Consider the following 18,752-nt stretch of genomic DNA (forward strand, 5'->3'; position numbering starts at 1 on the left):
ACTATCTCACATATTAGGTTCAAGCATTTAAAAAAATGGTCTGTCTCCAGTTCTAAATTGTTGAATGATAATATCTTTTAGGCCCTCATCCTCTCCTTTCTTGTTCTCCACATCTGGCCAAGTCTGTAAGAATAATGCAAGATCCCCCTCCTTTGTACTATTAGGATTTGAACCACACAACCTCTTGAACACATGTGCGAGCTAGCATACTGGTCCCTCCAAATCAAAATGAAACCCATGTCCACTCTCCTTTTTTGTTATCTCACAGTTGGATTTTGATTAATTTGGGAAGACAAATTTTACTCTTGCCAGAAAAGATTGGTGTGTGAGTGTGTGTGTGTGTGTGTGTGTGTGTGTGTGTGTGTGTGTATGTATGTATGTATGTATGTAGACAACTTTGGATCTCCTAGAAGTGGAGTTTAAGATTTTGTGAATGACTGTGTGGGTGCTTTGACTCAAATGTAGGTCCTCTGGAAGAGCAATAAGTGGCCTTAATCATTGAGCCAATTCTCTAGCCTCCTAAAATCGAATTTTGATGTAACCTGTATCAGTCTGGTTTGTATTGTTATAATATCAGCATGTTACAGGTGAGGAAACAGAAACAGGTCAGAGGAATTCCCAGGGCCTTACAGAGCACATAAAATTATAAAAGTCACTTAAGAAAATAAATATAGTGCAAAGATTTCAGTGTATACCTAAAATATTATGCGGCTAGTGAGTGCTACTTAAATGTAAACAAAGGATCTAAGGTAAGTCTCTGATCATACGACAATGAAGCAGAGATTGACACAGTGGAATGAAGACTCTGTAGCCACAATCTAAGCATCCCACAATGAGGTCTGAAGAAAGTAAACTTGTATTGCAGGGGTCTGCACTAAAGCTTATCTATAGAATAATAACACTGTATTCCAGTTTTTTAAATTTAATCCTTATCACAGCTCTGTAATTATCCCCATTTTTATTATCCCCTGTGTTTTAGGTAAGGAAACTGAACATGCACAAGAGGTTGGGAATATGTCCAAGATCATACAGCTCGGAATCAAAGGAGCCAGCATGAGGAGCTCCGTGGGATGATGTGTTGGAGGGAAAAGTTTAACATCACTTGGACTGTGGTTAGTTTGGCTTCTTCTAAGCATATATAATAAAGGTAATATTTACAGTCTTTGTTTTGTTTTCTCAGACTGACTTTATACTCACTATGTAGCTGAAGATGGCCTTAAACATATCATTCCTTGCCTCCTTCTGGGTGCTAGGATTACAGGCCTGCTCCACCTCACCAGACTCCATGAAGATAGTATTTGTTGTACATTGAATGTTAAGTTATCCACATGCATCATCCTATTTAAACTCACAGCAGTGCTCTAAAGACAGCTCCATGATCACACCACTTTATAGAAGAGGAACTTGAGTCTCAAAGACATTAACAAAACAGGATCAAAGAAAGCCAACTTGTGTGTAGACTTTGGGAAGAGCTGGAATTTGAAGTCTGTTTGATTCTGAGCACCCTTTGAATGCCCAGCTATGGGAAAGATTTAGTTTGAGCCCTAATCCCTCCCCTCTTCCCACTGAAAGCACACAGCATGTGGCAAAGGTCTGGCCATATCTTTAGGGTTTAAAGCCCAGACAGCTGCCCTCCCCCATCAGCACCTCTTGAGCTGTTACAGCAGAGACCTCCACAGCACCTCCTGTCAGATTCCTCCTTCTTTCTTGGTTGCTGATCTCAGAGACTGGACTGTCACTGGAGTTGCCATTGGTGCTGTAGCTCCTCAGGCAGCACATGCTGCAAACCCTTGTTATCTCCAGGACGGCTCTTTTTGGTATGTTAAGGATTTATTTTCTAGAAAAGGAAGACATGGGAAAGGAGAGCCTGCTGCTGCTCTTGGATTTCCCCATGAGAACTTTCTGGGCATCAAAGCCCAGAAATCCATATGCATGGTCAGGAAAGAAAAGTGTTCAGTGACCACACAGAAAACAGCATAAAGTTGTATAAGCCGAGTGCTGTCTGCAATCTTCAAACAACCAACCACTAATACTGAAACTTGGGAGCACAGCCTTCAGGTTCCTTTCTTTACTCAAGAGTAGAAAGTGGCGCTTGAGAGATAGTTTGGCACAAATTGGTTTGCAGCACAATGTGAGGGCCTGAGTTCTGTCCATAGAAAGCCTGTAAAAAGAAAAAAGGAAAAAAGAAAGAAAGAAGAGATCTGGGAGTTGTGGTACATACTTTTATTTCCAGCACTGGGGAGTAGGGGGAAAAAACACTTCCTGGGGAAATCACTGGCCAGCCAGACTACCTTACTAGGCAAGGTCCAGGCCAGTGGGAAAACTTGTCTCAAAAATGCAAAGTGAGGGGTTGGGGATTTAGCTCAGTGGTAGAGCGCTTGCCTAGGAAGCGCAAGGTCCTGGGTTCAGTCCCCAGCTCCGGAAAAAAAAAGAACCCCCCAAAAAATGCAAAGTGGATGGAATCTCAGGACCAATATCCAATGTTATTCTGTGACCTCCACATGCAGGTTCTCACATGTGCATGCATACTTACACACACACACGCACACGCACACACACACACACACACACACACACACACACACACACCACAAAGAAAACAAGACAGCGAGACAGAGAGACGACAGAGACATACACAAACAAAACCAGAGAAGGCAATTCTCTTATCATCTTCCATAGGAAGCTCATAATCACACCAGCTGCAGACAGTACAAGGACTCAGATGGAGATAAACAGGAAGAGTCAAAGATGATCTGCAGGCTTCTCTTTGAACTTCTGTATTTTCTACTTTCTGGGAATCCCAGAACTAAGAGGGTAGCAGAATGTCAATGGCAATGTAGTAACCAATGGAGCCTTGAGTCTGTGCTAGAAGGCCTGCTAAGCTAGCTAGTTACTTTTGCCCTGCCACTGAATAGCCATCTTGGAGACATGTTCTCCTTTCTATTTTAAGACCTTTCAGGTTCTCCAGCACTTAAACTTCAGTGACCTGTATTTTTTTTCTTTTGATTTTAATTAATAAAGTGGCAGACTTAGGTTGGCATGATGGCATATGCCAGTAATCCCAGTACTCAAGAGACTGAGGCAGGAGGACTCTTATGATTTGAGGGCAGCCTGGAACTCCAGGACATCCTTAGCTTCAAAGTGAGACTATGTAAACTCTATACTCCAAAGGAAAAAAAAAACAAGAAGTAGGAAAACTGAGAAGAACGGAAGAAAATGGCAAGCCTGCATGACGAAGTACCTTGTAGATGGTGTACACCAGGTACAAAGTTCTCTAAGTTGTACATTGCATGACTTAGGACTGGCATTTACTATATATCCTTTTCAATTTGATAATTATTTTCCTTTCAGTAAACATTGATTTTGCATCAAAACATGCTACTCTGTTTCCTAAATGTCCCAGGCTTCAGCTGATACTCTCTGCACAAGTAATATTTGTAGATGCCACAAAATAGAGTAAGGAAGTCTTGGTTTTTAGAGATGCTGCACAGACTTTTGCTCACCCCGGGATTACACATGGTTTACATCACCTAACAAAGTTACCCTCAACCTCTAAACTTCCATTCTGATTCACAATATGCAGTGCTAGCTGAGAAGTTTCTAGAAAGAATGTGGATCCCTTCATCAGGCACCTCTACTCATGATTTATCACAATTAATTCAACTGAAATTGTGGGTATGCGATAATCAAATTTACTATGACCATATTAGGTCACATTCTAATCTTACAGGACCTTAATCTAGCAACACAGAGGCAGATTCTCTTTTAACGCCATTCCTTTCCCTAGGAACTAACAACCTAAAAGAAGCACAAGAAGCTCATGTGTTCAAATAGAGCTAAGTCTGAAATGCTTAGGGAGTATGGAGGCAGAATGATAACAGACACTTGAGTAGAACTTTCAGGAAGCTGTACCTGAAAGAAGAGCTAGAAGGAAAACACACACACACACACACACACACACACACACACACACACACACACACATCACTTCCTTTGAACTTATGGAAAGACCTACAGCTTGTCTTATTTCAAGGAGTCTGGAGGTCATGGAGGAATCTGTTGTACTTTAGGGCTTTGGGCAATAAGCACATGGTGGTAGAAAACAAGGCTAGTGAACTAAAAAAACAAACAACAGACTAGATCATGGAACACTTTGAATGAAATATAAAGGAATTTGGACTCTATGGGCAATACTGACTGCCAACACATGTCTTTTAGCAATGGAGCCTCTTAATCATGTTGTTTTTATAGGACCATTGTTTAGGTCTAAATACAGACAATGACCTGGAACCAGAAGCCTCTGGAGACCGAATGACCAAGCAGGATGGATGCCAGTGCATATACCGTGTTTCAATAAAAGTCAAGGTTCCTCCAGTAGACAGATTCTAGGGTAGCCTCAGTCATCTCTCAGTCCTGAAATCCGTGCTCTAGTTTGTTCCTCTCCCCTTAAAAGTGGGCTGAACAAGTTTTTTTTTTTCACTTGGAAGAACAGAGCACAGTAAAGGCACTAGATTGTCCCATCTGAAGTTACAGAAAAAACAATGACATTTGTAGCCTGTTTCCATGTTGTGAGCAGCTGTCTGAAGAGTTTTAGATAGCAAACAATTGATGCTTGTGGACAAAGCCAGTTCAGAAGCAGACACCTAAGCACCAGCCACTTGAATCTGCTGGGAATTGGATCTTCTGAGGCAGGCCAATAGCCGCATCAGTGCGGAAGTAGATACTATCCAAGTGAGGCCTTGAGATAACTATACACCTGACTCATACCTTAACTGCAGCCTTTTGTGAGACCCTGAACCCGGTAGGCCTAGATTCTTGACCCATAGAAACTAGGGGTAGTTATAAAACACACTGTTTTGTACTGCTAAAATTTCTGATAATTTTTATTCAGTAGTTAATACAAGTAAGGGAGCAAGAATGAAGAACTAAAGGATTTTGGGAAATGTCAAGAAGGTGAGTTGAGATAGGAAAGGAGAAGGCTAAGTAGGATGTTGGCACTATTTATTTAATTGAGGTGGAAAATAGAATAAGGGTTGGAATTTGAGAAAGTAATATGCTGGACAATTGTTAAAGACTGGTGGAAAAATCAAGTAAATATACTCAGAAGGCAGTTGAGTCCAAAATTCTGAGACTCAGAATTATACTGAGAAGACATTTGGTAATACCAAACTAGAGGTTACTCAGAAAATATGGGGATCAAGGCTGAAACTCCAGAGATCCTTAACAGTTAAGATAATTCTTTCATCTAGTTTATGTGTATGATAGTAATATATATTATATATGCATATATATTCCTAAGCAGATCTCTCATTATAAATATCTTTTCCTTAGTTTTGAGTCTATTAACTAGGTTCCAGTTTCACCTCACTGAAGACTCCAACCATTACTGAATCCCTCGTGTCTGTAATAGAGTTAGCTGAACCCTCTCCAAATGGGATAACTTTACATTGAGAGAATACTGAGCGAATCTTCCACACTGCTTGTAATGTAGCAACATCACTAGAGTTCGTGCTGTTTACACACTCTATCCAAGTTAGCTCTTGCGATGAAATCATATTATGACATAGCAAAAGAGCTTGTTAGCAGAAGAAATGGAGGACAAAAAGAGTCCAGAAGATGACCCAGAGCTATTTTTCAGGGTTTGTTGGTGGTGAGTGTGTTCTTAGCTAACCTGCAGAATGTAAAACAGAGCCTGTAGACAGACTGAAAGACAGCTCTATCAGTTCTGTTGGAGGTGTTGACACCATTATCCTACCCAGGGTGTGAGCACAGATGCTTGTTACTATTCCAATTTAGCCGAGCTGCTTGGAGCTTTTGACATTACAGATATTCTAGTTCTACACATAGAGACTTACAGAAGAATCTTAAATCACATTTTTTCCAGAATAGAGTGAACAGCCAATGTTCCAAACTATATATTTGCAAATAACAAATGGCATTTCAATTGAGCAATTAAAAAGGGAAAACAAGCATTATAGTAGATAGCTTTAGTTTGTAGGACCTTACAAGTCACATTAAGTTTGAAGGAGCAACAATTGATTTGAATAAAAACAACGTGTGTATGAATGCAGAAATATACCAAGCTAAAGTCATATATCCAAATTTACTCCTTTAAAATCTTAAGCAGTTCGACTCCCTTTCTTGTCTTATCTCCTTGAATGTCACCTCCATCCTTCCATCTCTCTACCCTCCCCCTTTCCCTTCTGCCCTGACCAGATTCCCCACCCCTAACAAGGGAAAAGCAAAGACTCACACCTCTTGATGTTACCACCTCCTATTCTTACTGCTACTGTCCTTCATTTAGTCTTTCTGTCATGTCTGGTCCCAAGTCAAACAGCCTCTTTGCTAATCTGCCAGTCCCCAGTCTCTTCCTGCTCCAATTTGTCCTTCACACTACAGTCAGCTTGATCTTTACAAAGCACTACCAAAATCTTTTCATGCTTCCCACTAAGGACAAGATCGAACCACAACTCCTTAGCATGGTGTTTGTCCAAAGCAAATGAATAGGATCTTTTCTTCCATCTCCAGCTTCATTTCCCATGTTCTCTCTCTATTCATCTTCTGCAGCTATGTTCTTTGGTCATAAGAAGTTCTTGACTTCAAGATCTGTAACAATCTTGCAAGTAATTATGTGTCTACTTTGAGTGTCTTCTAGCTACTCTTCCATATAAAAGGTCTACATAAAGTGCAAAGGCTCAGGCTAAATGGACTCTTCTTCAGGATGACCTTGATTGACTCACCAAGAATGGAGGTATTGTGAAATGATTTATGATTTATTCTGTCTCAAGACCAAGTCATCTGTTGACCTTGCCTCTCTAAACCCGCATTCCGAGTCCCAAAGCTTCCTATTGTCCTTAGAGCCTTGTACATTTCTTGCTGCAGATGATGTTTTAGCAAGCTTTGTCTGTTTTTTAGTAAGCTTTTTTCTCTTAGCTCACTAGACTACATCTCTTCTCATGAGTTAATTCCCTTCCTTTGAATACTATCTCATTTTCTAATTCTAAAGCAAATAAAAATTAAAAAACTTTTATGTAATAAATAAGTAGCCATGGGTTCAGATTATCTTTTAAACTCCCAATGTCCTGAGCATATGAGTCAGTGCTTGAGCCCTTTCCTTGCATTTATGAAGTCAAGGTTTAAACTTGCAGGATCATAGAAATGTTTATAATTTTATACTTAAATAAATATTAAAGTTCATCCAATGTTTTGAATACTTTTTAGTAAGCATTATCCATATTCATTTTTGTTGATTAGAACTTATAAAGTCCATATACAAAACAGTGTATTGCAAGCACACTACCTCTGAGCTCCAACCACTTTACTTTCCCTCCAACAGATCTTGTTTTTTCAAATGAGAATTTTCTTTAACACAAGTGCACTCTCTTTTAAAATGGATTTCAAGCAGAGGTGCCACAAAAGAATCAAACTGGAAATGGATAGAACTCTAGGGTTTTAGGAACATTCTGGAAATGGCCTTCTCCTTTCCATCTATTCTCCAACTGGGATGATGCTCGTGGAGAAAGTGGTACAACGTGAAAGTTCTAGTTCATTTACTCTGGCATTAACAAGCTATTTCTTTTGGTTTCTTTGTTTCATTCTGGTCTTCAGATGCCTTCTGTGCCAAATAAAAATGATAGACTGGATTTCTGGCCAGTCCCTCTAGCTCTGAGCAACAGTAATCCATTCTCTGTCTATAAAGATTATGCTGACTCTGCACAGTCCTCTAAATGAAGTCATACAAAAGTGGATCTGATGTCTCAAGCCTGTGGTCCTAGCACTTGGGAAGCTGAAGCAAGAGGGTTTTTTCATGGTCTGATGCCTGCTGGGGAAACATTAGTGACTTCCAGGCTAGCCTATGCTACAGAATGAGATCTTGTCAGCAGAAAAGCATACCGCATATAACATTTTGTTGTTGTACCCTGTGTGTGTGTGTGTGTGTGTGTGTGTGTGTGTGTGTGTGTGTGTGTCAGAAATTGTATTCCTTTTCTTTCTTAAAAATGAACTTTACTTCTTGGAACAGTTTTGAATTTACATGAAAATTGAGGAGATTGGGTGAAGAGTTGTCACATTTGAATATTTCCTTATAATTAACACCTTCCACTAAAATATTTTATCCCCCCTCCTTCTTTACCTATTTTTTTCTTTCTTTGACACAGGGTTTCATGTATCCCAAGATAGTCTTAAACTCGCTCTGTGTAGATGACCTTGAACTTCTGATCTTCTTCTTTTTTTTTATTAACTTGAGTATTTCTTATATACATTTCGAGTGTTATTCCCTTTCCCGGTTTCCAGGCAAACATCCCCCCCCTTCCTTATGGGTGTTCCCCTCCCCATCCTCCCCCCCCTTGTCGCCCTCCCCCCAACAATCTAGTTCACTGGGGGTTCAGTCTTAGCAGGACCAAGGGCTTCCCCTTCCACTGGTGCTCTTACTAGGATATTCATTGCTACCTATGGGGTCAGAGTCCAGGGTCAGTCCATGTATAGTCTTTAGGTAGTGGCTTAGTCCCTGGAAGCTCTGGTTGCTTGGCATTGTTGTACATATGGGGTCTCGAGCCCCCATCAAGCTCTTCCAGTTCTTTCTCTGATTCCTTCAACGGGGGTCCTGTTCTCAATTCAGTGGTTTGCTGCTGGCATTCGCCTCTATATTTGCTGTATTCTGGCTGTGTCTCTCAGGAGCGATCTACATCCGGCTCCTGTCAGCCTGCACTTCTTTGCTTCATCCATCTTGTCTAATTGGGTGGCTGTATATGTATGGGCCACATGTGGGGCAGGCTCTGAATGGGTGTTCCTTCTGTGTCTGTTTTAATCTTTGCCTCTCTCTTCCCTGCCAAGGGTATTCTTGTTCCCCTTTTAAAGAAGGAGTGAAGCATTCACATTTTGATCATCCGTCTTGAGTTTCATGTGTTCTAGGCATCTAGAGTAATTCAAGCATTTGGGCTAATAGCCACTTATCAATGAGTGCATACCATGTGTGTTTTTCTGTGATTGGGTTACCTCACTCAGGATGATATTTTCCAGTTCCAACCATTTGCCTATGAATTTCATAAAGTCATTGTTTTTGATAGCTGAGTAATATTCCATTGTGTAGATGTACCACATTTTCTGTATCCATTCCTCTGTTGAAGGGCATCTGGGTTCTTTCCAGCTTCTGGCTATTATAAATAAGGCTGCGATGAACATAGTGGAGCACGTGTCTTTTTTATATGTTGGGGCATCTTGTGGGTATATGCCCAAGAGAGGTATAGCTGGATCCACAGGCAGTTCAATGTCCAATTTTCTGAGGAACCTCCAGACTGATTTCCAGAATGGTTGTACCAGTCTGCAATCCCACCAACAATGGAGGAGTGTTCCTCTTTCTCTGCATCCTCGCCAGCATCTGCTGTCACCTGAGTTTTTGATCTTAGCCATTCTCACTGGTGTGAGGTGAAATCTCAGGGTTGTTTTGATTTGCATTTCCCTTATGACTAAAGATGTTGAACATTTCTTTAGGTGTTTCTCAGCCATTCGGCATTCCTCAGCTGTGAATTCTTTGTTTAGCTCTGAACCCCATTTTTTAATAGTGTTATTTGTCTCCCTGTGGTCTAACTTCTTGAGTTCTTTGTATATTTTGGATATAAGCCCTCTATCAGTTGGAGGATTGGTAAAGATCTTTTCCCAATCTGTTGGTTGCCGTTTGGTCCTAACCACAGTGTCCTTTGCCTTACAGAAGCTTTGCAGTTTTATGAGATCCCATTTGTCGATTCTTGATCTTAGAGCATAAGCCATTGGTGTTTTGTTCAGGAAAATTTTTCCAGTGCCCATGTGTTCCAGATGCTTCCCTAGTTTTTCTTCTATTAGTTTGAGTGATGTGGAGGTCCTTGATCCACTTGGACTTAAGCTTTGTACTGATCTTCTTATTGGAACCTCTGCAGTGCTGGGCTTACAGATGCATTCACCATGTCTTGTTTATTCAGTACTGGGGACAGAGCTTGGAACTTTACTCAAGCTAGAAAAGCACCCTAGCAACTGGGCCATATTCCCAGCCCTCATTTGTAATATTTAATGAACTAATATTAGCATATTATTACAAATAGAATTGATACCTTATAGTTTAGTAATAGTCTTATTTTCTTAGGTAAGTCTTAAATATGACAGTTTATTTTTGATGACTTTGACAAATTGGAGAAATATTGATCAGGCATATTTTAGAGTTAAGATCTGATTTTTATAACCAGCACTTGAGAGGCAGAGCTCTTTGTGAGTTTGAGGTCATCTTGTCTTATATAGGGAGTTTCTGGACAGCTAGAGCTACATAGTGAGACCCTGTTCCAAAAACCAAACCAAACAGAACAACAACAAAAACAGCAGAAGATTTGATGTTTTACTAGGATGGGCTTGGGATTATAAATTCTGGGGAAGAAGACAACAAAAGTACGGTTCTGTTTCCAATGCATTGCATGAAGAACATATTTTATCTGTCAATAATTGATACTGACTTGACTGTAATGGAGGTCATGTTTGTTACACTTTTTTAGTAAGATGTGACAGGTCCTCCCTTCCCTTACTCTATTCTTTGAGAAGTAGTCAAAGCATGAGCCTGAATTTGGGAGGTAGGGGCTATGCTCCACCTCCCTGAAGTCAGACTAGTGATGTCTATTACTTAGAATTTTCCTGCACTGCCTGTCCTCAGCTCCTCACCTGCTTACTTAGTTCTGATTTCTGTCACTATGGGCATCTGTAAATTTTTATGCTTTTGGTTATGGCTCAGTATTAATTTAATCATTTTATTGCTCAAATGATTACATATTTGATCATTGGGGGCTGCTTTAATTGGGTTCCTTTGACTCTGACATTCAATTCGTTGTTTTCAACTCTCTCTCTCTCTCTCTCTCTCTCTCTCTCTCTTTCTCTCTCTCTCTCTCCTTCTCTAAAAACTCTAGATTTATCTCCTAATCAGCAAATAAATACATAGATTGTTTACCCCATTAGGGTAATATGAGTAATAATGATAGCATGTAGACATACACATTTTATATGGACATATGTGCTTGCCTTTTCTAACTTTTCCTACCTGTGGAATTGCTGACTGCTATGTGAAGTTTGGTTTAACCCCTGAAACTGCTAGACTGTTTATAAGGGTTTTTTTCTTCACTTTCATCGGTACTGTGTAAGGACCACAATTTCTCCACATCCTCAGCAAGACTTTTCTGTCTATTTAAACTATTTTTATAATCACGTGCATGTGAAGTGGTAGCATTTCCCTCTGAATAATGGTACCAAGCATCTGTCCCTGTGTTAGTGTCCATTTGGACACTTTTTTTGAAAAAAAAAAAGCATACTCAAGTCCCTTTGCCTGTTTAAAAGTAGTTGTCTTGTTGTATTTTAGTAGTCTCTTCGTGGTCTAAATATAAACCCTGAACACATGCATTATTTGCATATATTCTTCCATTCTGTGAGTTGCTTTTCTTTGCACTTTTTTGATGGTTTCCTCTGAAATGATGCCAATCAATCAAAACAAACAAATAAACAAAAACTTATGTTTTTATTCTGATAAAGTCTAATTTATCTGTTTTAAAAATATTTATTTTGTGTTCATGCATGTGGTGAGGTGCGTCCATACCATCATGGATGTGTGGAGGTGAGAGGACATCTTTTTAGAGCCAGTTCTATGTAGCCAAGACTGGTCTTGAACTCCTGATCCTCCTGCCTCATCACATTGAGACCTAAAATTTATACCATTCATCAGCTTCAAACCCACAGAACTGCCATCTTAAATATGCAACAACACTTCATATATATTCTTGAGAGCTCACAAGGGCAGAGGCATCATGCTGTGTATTGGTGTGAAAACTAGACACAGTTTTTGCCCTCATGGATGACACTTACACACTTGGACAGAAACAGCAGACAGCATTGCACAAATGAATGTAAACCGACCACTGTGGTGGTTTGTATATGCTTGGTCCAGGGAGTGGCATTATTAGGAGGTGTGGCACTTTTGGAGTAGGTGTGGCCCTGTTGGAGTAGGTGTGGCCCTGTTGGAGTAGGTGGAGTAGGCTTTAAGACCCTCATCCTAGATGCCTGATAGCCAGCCAGTCTTCTGTTTGCCAAAGGAACAAGATGTAGAACTCTCAGCTCCTCCTGTACCCTGCCTGCCTGGGGGCTGCCATGCTCCCACCTTGATGATAATGTACTCAACCTTTGAACTTGTAAGGCAGCCACAGTTGCATGTCTTTATAAGAATTATTTTGGTCATGGTGTCTGTTCACAGCAGTAAAACCCTAAGGCAAGCACACACACACACACACACACACACACACACACGCACGCACGCACGCACGCACACACACACGCACACACACACACACACACACACACACACACACACACACCAATGCTTAGGAGAGGCACTAAGTGCTTAGAAAGCTCATAACAAGTAACTGCGACATATTTAAGATGCAGGCATCATGGAAAGCTTTCTAGAAGAGGTGATACTTAAACTAAGACTTTTTTCTGAAGAATGCTGGGCAGTCTGCGGAAAGAGCTTGAGTAAGAATTTTAATTTTCCAAACATAGAGAAACAGTGAGCTGAAAAGCTAACCCCCTGCGGGGGAGGGTCATACATTTTTGGTAGGTTTTATTAGTTGTAAGGAAATCTGTGCTTCATGTGATGGGGATGAAGAAAATCAGATCAAGGTGAAAATGTAAAATAGAAGTGGTTAAGCTTAGAAAGGTAAAGAGAAACTACATTGCACAGAACTTTGGATCAGTGAGGATTTTCCCCCTAAAATCTCTGTACTTAAAGCTAGCAGAAACTTATTTGCGAAAGGAAATACCATAATAGAATTTATGTGCATATGCTGGGGAGCTAGTTTGGGGCATCAGAGTGGAAGCACAGAGAAGAGTGATGGTGGAGGGATAGATGAGGATGGTGGACATCCAGTCTTTTCTCCCTCTAACCACTATACCATTCCCAGGCTTGCTCTCTGCTCCTCCTAAGAAAGCAGCAAGAACTGCTGGAGCACCTGTGATCATAGATATTGGGGTACCTTGGTGGCCCCTGCTCCTTGCAATCCAAGGCTGTTAAGCGTGACTCCAAAGGAGGTCTTTTTCTCCAGTGAGTGAGTCTGAAGAATGATGAGCCACTCACTAATCTGCCTCTGTTCCTGCTTTCTGAGGAGGGGACCTGGCAGGGGGTTGCTCTGGTGAGCTCCTCCTGCCTCTATTAACTGCAGCCTCAGCCCTGGAGAAAAGCTAGAGGATTACTCCTCCTGGGGCTCCTTGTCCCCCTCATATCTCCTAAAACAGCTAAAGAAAAAGCTAAAACTTTCTCTTACAGGAGCCACATTTCAGTGTTCACGATGGGGAAGGCATATATTTTAAATCTCCCTTTTCTCCCGATAACAGAAATACAATCATATTAGAGAAAACTGGAGAGTATAAAGAAGACTTGCCAGTATTCATACTACTACCCTTTTTGCATATTTCCTCTCATATATACTTATTTTTAAATGGTCAAGGTCATACTTGCTAAATGAGAGTTCTGGCATATTGTTTTCTTCCCTGGGTATTAAGATGGTTTAGTGTGTTATTTAAATCACTCCATAAATGATTGTGATAATTACACAGCAGTCATTTTTTAAAAAATCATATTTACTCTTTCCTGTTTCCTGGACACTTGGGGTAGTTATAACATATAATCAGTATAGGAACAGCTGAGACAAGGTTGCTTTGACTCTTTGCCCGCACTTTGAATATCCAGCCCTACCTCCTGTGGACTTCTAGGAGGGGGATTAATAAGGAAAATGATGGAGTCACAGAATAGGAAAGCAAATCTCTAGCAGGATAATTCCCACCAAAAATAGCTGTGGTCCTGGCATGGAAACTGAAAGACAATGGACTCCTGTCTTTTCTGTCTGGAAGGATCTGTTTTCCTAGTACTTGCCACAGCCGAAGCAGAGCCTACTCTCTCCACGTCAAGAATTACCTCTTTTCTCCAGAGGTCTTTCTGGATTTCGGCTGCAGAGGCAGTTGGGGCTGGACGTTCCTTGGCTTCTGTCTTCCTTTTGTGGCAGGCAGAGCAAAAAGAATCCTTCCCAGGGATCTGCGAATCTTGTTCCACTAGGCTGTATTTGGAACTAGCTAGGCAACCTCGAACACTGTCATTTCCTCTTTTGGTGACAAAACCTGCCAGAGGAGACCGAGGGGATTGGAGTCTGGGCACATGTTGATTTTGTTGCTGTTTGGATTTAAGCTTTATCAGAAACTCAACTCTATAAAAACCGATTGAGGACCAGACACTGGTAGACAGAGCAGTGTAGAGAACAGATCCTGGTGTAAACGTTCTGGGTTAGAGAATGGAAGTGTTGTTCCAGTTCTGTCTAGTTCTCTTCCCTATTGCTGAAGTTTAAAAACATTATCTTTCATCTGTATTTAAATCCTCCAAATGTGCTGATTGATGAAATCTTTTTTCTTCTTAAAGGCAATTTGGAAATCAGACAGAGTGGAGCACAAAGCCATGGATATTTAGAGAGAGTGCGGCATGTTCGACAGGCTGAAAGGGTGACCATGGCACTTCTAAGAAGGCAGCAGCACAATGAGCTCTTCCAAAGAAGCGGTGTCAGAGTTTATTCCCCCTCAGTGGCCACCGCCCCCTCAGTGGGGAGCATTGCTTGTTTGTACCCTACCCTTTCCTGGAGTCATTTCAGAGCGAAATCTAGAATAACCTTAGGCAGATATTTTATTTAAGGCCAAAGACCGAAAGATTGGAATATGGTTGTAGGTATGACAACTTTCCTACCGGGACTTTGGCGGCGGCGGCGGGGGGGGGGGGGGGGCAGGGGGAATAGAGGCTCGCCCATCAGGCAGCCTGTCGCTTTGCTCCAATCACTGCAGTAAAGGATGGAGGCTCCCATCGGTCAAGAGGGGCTTGAGGTCTATGGCTTTAGGATGAGGAGAGGAGGGAAGAGGCCCAGTCTGAACACAGCAGGCCCAGGAAGAGCCCTGCGAGGAGGGCGATGCGACTGCATCTGTAAATCAACGCTGACCCCCTCCCACCCCATGCTGGACAGTGGGGGATGGGGTGTGTGTCGGGGGTGGGGATGGCTGTGCAAACGTCTTCCCAGGGAGACCCGACCTTTCTTGGAAAGGCGGGGTGGCTTTAGTCTCCAGGATCTGCAGTGATGTGTAAAAAGCGGGCACGACCCCCGAAGCCTCAGAAACCCCCGCCCCTCCCACTGGGGCCCGCCCAGACCCGCAGGTGAATGGCTGGTCCACACAAAGGAAGCCGGCTGGAAACGTGGAATTCGGACCAATTTACAGAGGACTGTCGCCTAGGGTCCCAACAGACCTCAAGCAAAGAAACCTGTGGTCAGAAGTGGATGAGGATAAAAACAGTGCACCAGGCCAAGCTTAGTGGAAAAGCTGAGTTTAGTTATTCTGGGATAGCGAGGTAACAGGATTAAAGGGATTAAGGAAATCACCTCAAACAGCTGAGGAGGGGGTTAAAAACACGGGTTCTATTTGTTTCCTTCCTAGGCTCCAAACATATGCTGGGGCTCCGTGCGAAACCAAGGACCCTTACAATGGAATGGTCAGTGGTTACAGGATGGAGGAAAGTAGGAAAAGGGGACTAAAAAACAAGCTCTAGGCTCCAGATGAGAGAGAGCATTCTTTCTAGAAAACAAGCAAACTGCTTTGACAAGTTAAAAGCAAGCCTTGGGAGGAGTTCTAGAACTTTTACCCATCTACGGTGTAACTTTTCAAACCAAATCTTTCAGTGTTGAACACTCACTCTCCCCCTTTAGTTACCACTGTAGAAATACTCATTTTCTGATGGGAACGCCTGTAACCATTTATTTTAAAGACGATCATTGAGATTTCAGAAGGACTTTCGTTTTGTAAATAATTCAACTCAGCGAGCATCTTCCCGCCCCGGTGCACAGAGGTAAAAGAGACCTGCTTTGGGTAAGTCTTCGCAGCCACAGGTGTCTGCCTCCCGCCCTGCATGGCTGCGGAAGCAGACACTGCAGTCCCGGACGCTCACCACCGCAATCAACAAGTGCACTACTGCGTGCGGCGGTGTGCGGCTCAGGTAGCGTGGGCTCCCAGAAAACAGGTTTTCTCCAGAGACTAGTTCTCTTTTGAGAGTATTGGGAGTTGTTGTAGCTTGACTCTCCAACAGTTTAAAAGAAATCCTTTTACATCATGCTCGTCCACCACTCCCACCCCTCAAACCCAGGTCTGCAAACTCAGTTATAAAACTAAGAGTATCCCCATTCCCAACCCGCCCTTAAAATTTCGGACCCGCAAAATTATCAGGACTCCAGCATGTTGGTTATAAAATTTATTGATCTCTCACTTAGGAATTAAGAGTAAAACCTTGAAAAAACCTGGAACAAAATAACCCCTTCCCCACCACCCGAACGAAATGCGTACACGAAATAGCAAATAGATCACTGCAGAAATCACAAACTCAACAGCCTAAACGCGCACTGGACAGAGGCTGTCCCGCGGCCAGGGGCGGCGAGGCGGGAAACACACGCACACCTGGCTATAAATTAACATTGGCTTTCGCTGTCGCGCCAATTGGCGCGGCCAGCACCCCCCCCCAAAAAAAAAGCCAGAGGAAAATAGAAGCAATACGACTGGGGGTGGAGGCATTGCAGTTCTTGGGGGGGGTCAACTTCACTCAGTCCTCGATTAATAGCAAACTAACAAGACAACATTTTCAAATGCGACAGAAGAACCTAGGGACCTGGGAAGAGGAGGAAGGGGCCGCGCGCGGTTTCTCCGCAAACACCACAGCGATTCCCAGCCAGCGGGGGAGGGAGGGGCGGCGGTCAGAAGCGGGCAGCTCAAGCAAGTCCCATTTCCGCTGCTCCGGACTTCTTGCTTTTGTACAAACTCCGACAGCTACGGCAAAACTTTCGGTCCTCCTCATCTTCGGTACAAGGCAACGGTCCCAGGCGAGCAAAGCTAAACAGCAAGGCGTCCCAACGTGGGGGTGTGGGGCGGGGTGGGGGCGAAGAGCTGGGAGCGCGCGCGGGAGCTCAGATGTGGGTCAGCGGCACCGTTCCATTGACCGCAGTCCCGGCGCCCTGGTAGTGCTGGTGCACGCCGTGCAGCCGGCCGCCCGGGAGCGGAGAGGCGGCGTCGGCCGCGTCCCCGCCAGGTGGCAGGTACATGCTGATCATGTCGCGCAGGTCGCCGAGGCACGCGCGCTGCGAGTGCGAAGCGATGGCGGGCGGCGGAGAGCTGGGCTCCGACTTCACCACGGAGCCCATGGGGCCCAGGCTCATGGCGGCGGCGGCGGCGGCCGCGGCGGCGGCGGTGGCGGGCTGCTGGCCATAGGCGGCGGCCGCCGCAGCGGCGGCGGAGGGCGCCATGCCCCCGTAGCCGGAGGCGGCGGCGGCGGCGGCGGCGGCGTTCATGTAGCTCTGGGCGCCGGGTGGCATCATGGGGCTGTACTGCAGGCCGGCCATGTCGTAGCGGTGCATCTGCGGCAGCGCGGGCGGCGGCGGCGGGCTGCTCATGCTCGGGGGCTGCGCGTAGCCCAGCTGCTCCTGCACCAGCGAGTAGGCGCCGTTGGCCCAGCCGTTCACGTGCGTGTACGTGTCCAGGCGCTGGCCCACGCCCACCGGGCTGCTGGCGGCGGCGGCAGCGGCAGCGGCGGCGGCGGCGGCGGCAGCGCCCGGGGGCAGGAGGCCGCCGGGCAGCGAGTACTTGTCCTTCTTGAGCAGCGTCTTGGTCTTGCGGCGGGGCCGGTACTTGTAGTCCGGGTACTCCTTCATGTGCACGGCGCGCAGTCGCTTGGCCTCGTCGATGAACGGCCGCTTCTCCGCGTCGGTCAGCAGTTTCCAGTCGGCGCCCAGGCGCTTGCTGATCTCGGAGTTGTGCATCTTGGGGTTCTCCAGGGCCATCTTGCGCCGCTGCCCGCGGGACCACACCATGAAAGCGTTCATGGGTCTCTTGACGCGGTCCTGGTCGCTGCCCCCGCCGCCGCCGCCGCCGCCGCCGTTCGCGCCCCCGCTGCCCCCGCTGCCTGCGTTCGCGCCGCCGGCTGGGTTCGCGCTACTCTTGCCCGCAGCGCCAGGAGCTGGGGGGCCGCCGGTGGCCGCGGCTGGGGTAGGCGGCCCCACGGGGTTCTTGAGTTCAGTCTCCAGCAGGCTGTACATCGCCGGGGCGGGAAGGAGGTGCGCCAGCGTGGCGGGAGGAGATGGCGCTCCGGGGGCTGGAGCGGCCACGGTGAAAAGGCCCGGGGACTCCGTCGGAGTGGCGCTCGGGGGCCGGCGGGCCGGCAGCTCAGGCGGGAAGGGCAGGCTTGCAGAAGGGCTCCGCGCGAAGTCGGCGGGAACGCGCGGGCTTCTCTCACCTGATGCGTTCTCTCGAGCTGGTCGCATTCGCAGCCTGCCCGGGAAGCCTGTCCGGCCCCTTATATACCTGCTCAGATCCGGGAGGGTTGGGGCTCGGTCCGCCCCCTCACCACCCGTGGGCCTCGTGATTGACAGGCTCGCTGTGATGAGTCCTGGCCAATCAACACCGAGCCCCCTGTGGCCCGGCTTGGAAAAAAAAGTTCGGGGAGCCCTTTCGTTCACCCTCCAGACCCCTCTTGGGTCGAGTGACGTGATGAGAGTTATTCAGGAGGCGGGAGTCCCTGAGACCCGCTCCGAGACCACCAATTAGGGTCTCAAAAAGTTTGAAAGAAGGAGAAACCCGAGGAGGTGAGGGAGGAGGGGGGAGAAGAGGGCGCACGAGCGAAATTTGGGGGAGGA

At 45.1% G+C, this 18,752-nt stretch overlaps 1 protein-coding gene across 1 annotated transcript; it reads right to left on the reverse strand.

Moving 5' to 3' along the window:
• Positions 1-16,309: 16,309 nt before the first annotated feature.
• Sox3 (SRY-box transcription factor 3) lies at positions 16,310-18,389 on the reverse strand. Its single transcript, NM_001401192.1, has one exon. The coding sequence runs from the start codon at positions 18,378-18,380 to the stop codon at positions 17,031-17,033; it is 1,350 nt and encodes a 449-aa protein (NP_001388121.1). The 5' UTR covers positions 18,381-18,389; the 3' UTR covers positions 16,310-17,030.
• Between the last annotated feature and the right edge of the window lie 363 nt (positions 18,390-18,752).

The sequence above is a fragment of the Rattus norvegicus genome, chromosome X, assembly GCF_036323735.1.
Source record: "Rattus norvegicus strain BN/NHsdMcwi chromosome X, GRCr8, whole genome shotgun sequence".
Classification (NCBI taxonomy): Eukaryota; Metazoa; Chordata; class Mammalia; order Rodentia; family Muridae; genus Rattus; species Rattus norvegicus.

What these genes read in the sequence shown, in the direction of transcription:
- Sox3 (NM_001401192.1), bottom strand. Translation starts at nt 18,380, where the DNA reads ATGCGACCAGCTCGAGAGAACGCATCAGGTGAGAGAAGCCCGCGCGTT.